Genomic DNA, 8,511 nt, shown 5'->3' on the forward strand with positions numbered 1-8,511 from the left:
CCTGCCCTGCGTTGGGCAGTCCTGCCCCTGACCAGGGCTTGTGCGGATGGAGCTGCTCGGGGTCCAGACTGGGGGCCAGGCAGGGAGACCCGGTCGGGAGCAGCGGGGCTCCGCAGCCAGGAAGAGCTGGACGTCAGCCCTGCCAAACACAGTCCTGGCCCTGGGCCTGTCCATCCAGGCCTACAGCGTAGCGGGAGCTCCAGTCTCGCTCAAACAGTTGCCGCAGCTGCCCCTGCACGGGGGCCGCCCCTGGCTGCGTGCTGGAGGCCCTCTGGCTGACCACCAGGCCCACACCCGAGGTGCTGCTGAAGTAATCTTCCGACCAGTTGGAAGTGCCTGTGGGCGGAGACGCTGGGTTACTGGGCCGCAGTGGGGGGTCCTCTGCTGTCTGGCCCAGCCCGATGGCCCCAGCGGCCACTCTGCCGTGGTCCGGCTCCAGCCCCGCAGCCTCTCTGGCGCCGAGTGCAGCCGCTCTTCACGTGAGGGACTGCACCCCGGCAGCCCACGGACTCAGTGCTCGGGGGGGCTCGGTGCCAGGGGTCCCCACCTGCCTCCATGGGGGAGGGCCTGAGCCCTTCAGCAGGTCCCCGCCCGGGGTCCACGCTGGACGGAACAACAGCGCCCCCTTCAGCACCCGGCCTGGCCACCGCCCGGGCGACACGATCGCTTCTGCGGGCCTGTGTGCCCTCTGCTGGCATCCGCTCGCTCGGCAGCCCACGAGGACTCAGGGGTCCTGAGCCGCTGCCCGCAGCCCTCCCCCCTGCTCACCTATGTAGGCCGCCTTCTCCGTGACCATGAACTTGCTGTGGTTCACCCTGCTGAAGGGGATGTTGGAGTGGTTCCTCACGGGCACGATGAAGACTTTCTTGGGGGAACAGAGAGGGTGTGTCAGCCAACAGGGAGGCTGCTTCCCGGCCCGGCCAGGGGGTGGGTCCTCACCACGTCCACGGACACGTTGGCCACGGGGTTGCTGAGGGCCTGCAGGGACCGCAGGTAGGGGAACATGCTGGGGTCCGTGTTGAGCCAGCAGCTGACCAGCAGGCGTACACGCACGCCCCTGCTGACGGCCGCCACCCGCAGCGCCGTGTCCAGCACCGGCCAGTACCTGGGGAGGGTGCGGGGGAGGGTCAGGGTCCTCAGGTCAACCGGGCCCCGCGCACACGCCCCGAGTGGGCAGGGGTCCTGGCGGGCGAGGAGACAGGCCAGGAGCTGCCCACAGGCAGAGGGGCCTCCCCCGTCCGGGGCCGCCCGGCTCCCTCCTGGCCTACCTGGCGGGGTGGCTGAAGCGCGTCGTGGGGAAATACTCCATCACCGAGGCATAGATGAACTCCCGGGCGCCCCCCATCACCGCCAGCAGCGCATCCAGGTCCCGTGTGCGGCCGTGGGGGCAGAGTGCGGGCGGCGATGCCTGTGCGGGCAGAGAGGTCCCTGAGGGCACTGCCCACCCGGTTCTGAGCCACTGTGTTCCTGGACCCATGACACCACGGTGCAGCCACCCTCCAGCACTGGGAACCAGGAGGAAGACAAGACGTCGGGTCTACACAGGGGCCCCGGGCTGGCCTGACTCCGGAGGAAGCTCCCTGCGCGGCTCAGCCTGGGTCACCACATCTGGGGAAGCGTCCTTGCCTCCGAGGCAGGGTCTCCACTGTAGCCCAGCACTGGGGTCGCTGCCATGTACCCTGAGGGGGGTCGTGGCTGGTGGGCATGACCGCCCGCCCCTCAGTCCCCCTCTCCTCCCCCCAGAGTGACAGAATTGCGTGATGCACGGGTCCTCCCCCCACCCTCCCTGGTCCTGAGTCAGACCCCATCCAACAGTGTGCTCTGAGGCCCCCAGGGCCACAGGGTGACCCCCACAAGCACTCAGGTTGCCTGTCTCCAGTGGATGACGATGACCGCGTCCTCTCCTGGGGCCGGGCCTGCCCCTCCGCCATCCATGGCGCTGGCTCCCCAAGCCGTGGCCCCGAGGACCTAGCAGACTCTGGGGTGTCTGCAGGGCAGGCCTGGGGTGGGCGGGGCTCCCTGTGCCTCTGGCCAGCCAGGAGAGCAGGGGCTCCAGTCGGCGCCCCTGACCACTCTTACCGAGAAGTAGGCAGTGGTGGGCACCCCGTCAAAGTAGTCCTGGAAGGGCTGGAAGCAGTTGATGTGGGAGGAGAAGTTCCGAGGCCAGGGTTTGGGGAGGACAGCCCTCGGCACCCCCAACACCCAGTAGGTCTGGAAGGTCTTCTCCAGGTCCTGGGCCAGGCGGCTACAGTTGTAGATGATGGCGCCGAGCTCCTTCACCTGCAGGTACCGGGGCGGCGCTGCGGGAGGGGCCCCTCTGGGGCCGTGTGGACCCCCTGGGCCAGGGGTGCCGGGCAGGTGCAGCCCCCGGCTCGGCAGCCGGTTAACAGCAGCAACCATCACCCGCGAGAACCCGTAGTAGATGGTGCGCTGGGGGAAGCCGTGGGGTGGGGTGCCCTGCGGGTCCCTGTTCTCCTTAACATTGTATTCCAAGGGCAATGCGTGTTTATTACCAAAAGACAATAGAAAACGCATAAATGCACAGAGAAGAAAGAAAAAAGAAAATCACTCTCCACTGCTAAGCGACAGCTGCTGTCACCGTTTGGACTCATGGTCAGAGCATTGCTTTTCCCAGAAGGGATCGCGCTTTGTCTGCACGGTTTCCCGGATGAGGTGACTCGAGCATCTTTCCGGGCGGTTAAATGACCTACTGCAGCAGGAGCTCAGCGCCGTTAGAATCCGGTAACCAGTCTCCGGGTGTTTCTACCACAGCGATGTTACAGACATGGCCACTTCCCCCAGGGTGACTGCCCACATGGGAACATGGGGTCTCCCCTCTCGGGGCTCAGGGACTCACCTGTGTCAGCGACCGCCAGTCCATGTTGGCGCTGCCCACATAGATGTGCCGCCCATCCACGACCCAGAACTTGGAGTGCAAAACGCCACCGGTGAGCCTTCCCATGGGCACGTGTCGCACCTGCGCGCCTGACGAGGGTGCAGGACGGTGCGGTGAACCCGCTTTGCACTGAGCCAGATTCTCAGCTCTTTCTCTGCAGTTGGGTGGATTCCTTTCTCCTCACAGCAGTCCTACTCAGTTGATGCTGTTATTCCCATTTTACAGGTGGGAAAACTGAGGCATCGACCAGCCTGGGGTCCCTCCAGGCAGCCCGGCTCTGTGAGGGTTGTCTCTGCTGCCTCTGGCTCCCGGCCAAGCCACCACCCACAGGTTGAAGCAGCTGGGCTCAGCAAGGCCCGGAGACCACCCTGTGCTCTGCCCCCTGGGAAAGGACACGTCCGGCTCCCTGGAACCAGCCCCCGGGGAAGCCCACTCGAAGGCGCTTGCGGCACTGGGCTCCCGGCCTCCCCCTCCCGGGCGGCCCCACTGCTCTCGCCCGTCCCCAGGCCCAGGACGGCGGGAACCTACCTCGGGCCACCAGGACCTGCAGGTCGGTGGAGTTCGGGACCAGTGTCGGGGCGCTGGTGGCCACGGCCAGGGAGACATTTCTGTCCAGCAGCTGCTGCAGCTTCCGCAGAAGGGCCTCTCCCTGGGAGGGCGGGCGAGCGGTGAGAGGCCACCCCAGTCCCACCGGAAAGGGCCCGGACTTCCCCGGAGGCCGCCTCTGACCGCCCGCAGATGCGCTACCCGCCGGGCTTGCTGTGTGCCTGGCCCCTGGACGGCCCGCAGCCTCCGAGTCAGGGGAGGGGTGGCGCACCAGCTGGGAAGAAGAGTCATTGACCCCAGTGTCGGGCCCCGTGAGGGACCAGTAGAAGGATGCCACGTGGACACTCTCCCGGGCGGCGTCCAACAGCTGCAGCCAGGCCTGGGCCAGGGGCTGGGCAGACGGGCTGCCCGGTGCAGGCGGCAGGTCCCGGGGGATGCTTTCCACGAGGACGAGCCTGCGGAGGAGGTGCCAGGTGTGAGTGCAGGAGCCACCAGCCAGCCTCACGTCACCCGTTCCATCCCGTCCAGCCAAGCGGGAGGGCTGAGCCCAGGCCGAGGTGCAGGGAGGGGGCCGCAGGCCGGACTGGGCAGGGCAGGCCTGACACCCAGGAGCGCCCCAGGGAGGGGCCTGAGTGGGGGACCTGAGAGCAGGGCAGTTGGCGCCCAGGCCCGCCCCAAGCCCAGGTGCTGTCTGCTCAGGTCTGTCGCTTGCGGAGCCCGGCAGAGGTGTTGGGTCTGGGCTCCTGCAGCTGTGGAGGCCCTTGGAGACGCCCGGGCTGACCCAGAAGGGAGGGCTGGGCCGGTGGGGGTTGGGGGTACGCTGGGGGTGTGCTGGGATTCCATGACCCCCCAGCGGGGCGGGAGGGGCGGGGGCTGCGACTCCACCCCAGGTGGAAGGGCTGCGATGGTGCCACCTCCGCCCAGGTAGGACCGGGGCTCGCGGCCTTGTCGGAGTCTCTGGGTGGCAGCCTGCCTTTGCTGCAAAGAGCGCCCCAAGTCGTCCCCGCCCCCCGCCCCCACTCCGGCCCATACAGTTCGGGGCTTCTCCCCCTCTCCCGACCACTCCCCCTGCCTCACAGCCCACCCTCCCCGGAACCTGCCTCTTCCAACAGGAGGTGGCAGAGAGCAATGCTCGTCCCGCTGGGGAGCCCCAGGGGGAAGGCAGGCGGCGGCTACCCTGCAGACCTCACAGGCTCACTCACCGGCAGGAGTCCTTCTGCTGATGCCGCCGGGCCTCCCCTCCCAGGGGCGCCCAGGCCAGGCTGGAGCCGAGGCCCCGAGGCATGGTGGGCCCTTCCTCGGGGCGCACGTGGCCCCAGGTGGAGGGAGAGAGCACTTGCCACAGCACGTAGGTGAGGGTCACCGCGCTCAGACACAGCAGAGCCAGAGCCCCCCGCACCTGCAACCGGAGGAGGGCGTCACCGCGGGGTCTCCGGGGCGTGGCCGTGCTCTTCCGGGTGGGCCTGATGGCCTCTCCAGCGCTGAGACAGACCGTCCCTGCTGCCAGGGAGGCCAGGCCTGCCGCTGGGCGGGGCTGGCGAGGACGGGGCCACGCAGGCCCGAGCCCACCGCCGGGGCGCAGCCTGGGGCCGCATGGTCACCGGCCATCTTCCCAGGTCCCCCGAGACAGGGCACGTGGCAGGTGCCGGGCAGCCCTCCGGTCAGGGTGGCCCGCTTGCCCCGTGGCTAGTTCTGTCCTCGCCACTCTGGCCCAGGGGTCCTGTGAGGCTGCTGAGACCCTCCCTCAGGCCCCCAAGTCCTGCTGGGCGCGCCTCCCTGTCCCGGGGCCACGCGGGGGCCACCAATGTGGTCTGCATAGGCCTCCGCACCTGCTTGGGGTGACCTGGCGTCACCCACAGCTCCAGGCCCAGCTGCAGTGGCTCCACAGTGTCTGGGCAGCTGGGCGCAGGGGCCACCACTTCGTGGGGACCCTACAGCCACCCACTCCTGCCCACGGTCGCACCCTCAGCACAGCCTGGCCTGAAGCTGGCGAGTGCCGTGCCCTTCACTAGTTGCGCGTGCGTGTGTGTGTGCGCGCCCCGGTCTGTTCCCGGGACACACGTGACCCGCTGCTCTCCCTCTCGGACCCCCTCCCGGCGGGCATGTGGGTGTCTGAATCTCAGTTCCTTGTTTCAGTCACAACCTCAACGAGTCTGATGCCATTTCTGCTTTCCAGCTCGGCCCTCTCAAGGCTAGCCTGTATATAGCTGCTTCCCTTCCCGGGCTGGGCGCCCCCCGTCCTGGGCCCTTGCAGCCCCTGCTGGGCGCCGGGCAGCAGCCCTTGTCCTGGCTGGGGAGACCCTGCACGGAGAGAGTGTTGCTGTTCACGGGGCTGGGGGCCGAGTCGGGACGCCTTGATGCTGCCAGCAGGGCTCTCCCAGTGCAGCAGGACTCTGCAGCCGCTGGGGACGGAGGCTGCGTCTTGTCCCCTCAGAGCGGTCACTCCCACGAGGAGCTGGAGGCCAGGCCGGCTGGGCCCCGGCTGGAGTTGGGCCCCTCCCCAAAGCAGCCTCAAATGCCACCACGAGTGGGATGCTCTGGAGCCCAGCGCGGCCCCCCCGGAGGGCGGGGGAGGGGCCCACGCGCAGCGACAGGGATCCCCGCCCCGCCCCGCCCCACCCGGCCGGCCAGACCCCGAGGCATCCGTGAGGGGTGGGTGCAGCCCTCCCTCCTGGCCTTGGTGGGGAAGTGGCCCCTGCAGCCTGGGGCCTGGGGCCTGGGCTGTGCTGCCTGCCTGAGTGCAGCTTGGCCATGCACTGGGGCCCAGGGAGCAGGTGTCCTTCCACAGGACACGCTGGCCCGCCTCAGTGTGGGGAAGGGGCGGCCATAGGAGCTGGGCCTGGGGGGCTGCGTCTGCCCTGAGCCAGGACCATTACTGGGAGGCGGGGGCCCCAGAAAGCAGAGCGAGAGAGGGGGACTCAGGCAGAGTGCCCGAGGCCCGGCACCCCTCCCTGCCGGGAGCCCCCATGGAGGGGAGTCAGGGTGCTTCCCCACCCGCCACAGCGGAGCGCTCGGGGGCCTGCCCCTCCCCTGCCTGCCTGGGGAGGGCTCGGGGCCGCATCAGGCCTTCACAGTGAACAGGTCCCAGGCCCCTTCACTGACCCTCAGGAGAGGCAGTCGGGGTGTAGTCCTGGGCGGGGCCCCAGGGCCATCCTTGCACAGATGCTGCCTCTGCTGTGCCGCCCGGGGCCCCAGGCAGACAGGAAGGTTGGAGCGCGGCAGCCCTGCCCCCACGGCCCTCATCTGGGACTCGGAGCACGGCCGAGGCACCTGCCGGGCCACCCATCCCCTTGGGAGCTGCCGGGGCCTGGGGAGGTCAGCCGTCCGGGGAGGCTCTGGGCAGCTGCAGCCCTGGGGACCCTGCATGTCCAGGGGTGGGGCTGGCTGTTGGGAGAGGATGACCCACTAGCGCTGGCATCTCAGGGCCGTGACGGGCGGGGAGACTCCCACGGGACAGCTCTGAGCTCCCCCCAGCCCTGTGCTGGGCAGCTGTGGGACCCTGCAGGCATCGGAGATCCTGGGTGAGGGGTGGGACTTCATGCCGTGCAGGGCACGTGGTGCAGCTGCCCAGCCCAGGCCGGGGCAGAGCGAGGGCCTGCTCTGAACTCTCTCCTCGGGGAGCCCCCGAGGCCCTGGGGGTCCTGGCTGCACAGACTGGCAGAGGAACGGGTGCTCTGCAGGCCTAGCTGGAGACTTGATGATGCCACCATGAGTGGGCCCTGGCCTTTGGGCCCAGGGCTGCTGGCAGCACGGGGCCAGGGGGCAGTGGACCAAAGTCCCCGTCTCAGGACCTTTGGCCTGACTCTCCCATCTGGCCTCACTGGCACTTACCTCTGGGGGTCCTGCCTTGGCATTCATCTTGGCTTTGCCACAGACGCAGGCCCTCAGCTCGCCAGCGAGCACCCGATCAAGTCCCACCTGCCTCCTCTCTGCAGCCCGCTGCTTCCCCTTCTGGCCACTTCCTTTTCTTCCTGAGTACCTCCCTCCACGCCCTTGACAGACATCTGGAGCTGGGTGGGCCAGCCAGGGGGTGGGGCTGAAAACTTTCACATCCAGGGAAAATCCCTCCCCACCCCCCAAACCCAAGTCACAGGCTTATGCATCTGAGTTAGTTTTGGTGCCGAGACACTTGAGGAACCAGGGCTTGAACGTTGTTTTTCTCCATCACACTGACCAGATTCTGGGGCTGGCAGCCTAGGGATGGTGTTGGCTCCACAGCCATCAGGAGCCAGGTCCCTCCAGCTCTCAGCTCCCAATCCCTAGGGTTGACTGGCAGCCTCATGGCCCCATAATTGCTGCTGGAGCTCAGCCATCACCTCATGTTCCTAGCAGAGCATAAGGGATATCCCAGAGGAACCATCCTGGAGGTCCCACAGGGCACTTCCATTTATGTCTCGTGATTCAGAACTTAGTCACATGGCTGCATCTAGCTGCAAGGGAGGTTGGGAAATGGAGGCAGCTAGGACCCCCATCCAGGAGAACGCAGGTGGGTGGCTTACTGGGCTGCCTGCAAAGGCAGGCCTGGCTATAGTTTGCTGGTGCTCAGCCTGGGTCCCCAGCAAGGATTTCTGCCTCCGCCTGCCCCATCCCACCACCACCCTGCCGACCAGGACTCTCTGAATACAGGACCCTTTCACCCCCCGCCCACCCCATGCCCCCTGCCCCCCCCCCAACCCCCGCAGACAGCGGCCTTTAGAATAGCCCTTCTCTTTGTTTTTTGTTTTTGGATTTGGTTTTCTTTTCCTCCCTTCGGCTGCTCTCTTCATTCCTTCCTTTTTTTTTTAATAAATTTATTTATTTTTAAATTTTTGGCTGCGCTGTGCCTTTGTTGCTACACACGGGCTTTCCCTAGTTGTGGCAAGCCGGGGCCTACTCTTCATTGTGGAGCACGGGCTCTCGGCACACGGGCTTCAGTAGTTGTGGCGCGTGGGCTCAGCAGCTGTGGCTCGCGGGCTCTAGAGCGCAGGCTCGGTAGTTGTGACGCACGGGCTTAGTTGCTCCACGGCATGTGGGATCTTCCCGGATCAGGGCTCGAACCCGCGTCCCCTGCATCGGCAGGCGGATTCTCA

At 67.2% G+C, this 8,511-nt stretch overlaps 1 protein-coding gene across 1 annotated transcript; it reads right to left on the bottom strand.

Moving 5' to 3' along the window:
* Positions 1-133: 133 nt before the first annotated feature.
* Positions 134-7,300, bottom strand: PLD4 (phospholipase D family member 4). Its single transcript, XM_065870877.1, has 12 exons — positions 7,274-7,300; positions 6,545-6,826; positions 5,272-5,373; positions 4,645-4,841; positions 3,714-3,897; positions 3,425-3,545; positions 2,858-2,985; positions 2,080-2,280; positions 1,269-1,408; positions 940-1,105; positions 769-865; positions 134-336 (listed from the first exon to the last, which is right to left on the bottom strand). Exons 1-12 carry the CDS (start codon positions 7,298-7,300, stop codon positions 134-136), a joined length of 1,848 nt encoding a protein of 615 aa, XP_065726949.1.
* Positions 7,301-8,511: the final 1,211 nt, after the last annotated feature.

This window comes from Phocoena phocoena, chromosome 2 (assembly GCF_963924675.1).
Source record: "Phocoena phocoena chromosome 2, mPhoPho1.1, whole genome shotgun sequence".
NCBI classification, from domain to species: domain Eukaryota; kingdom Metazoa; phylum Chordata; class Mammalia; order Artiodactyla; family Phocoenidae; genus Phocoena; species Phocoena phocoena.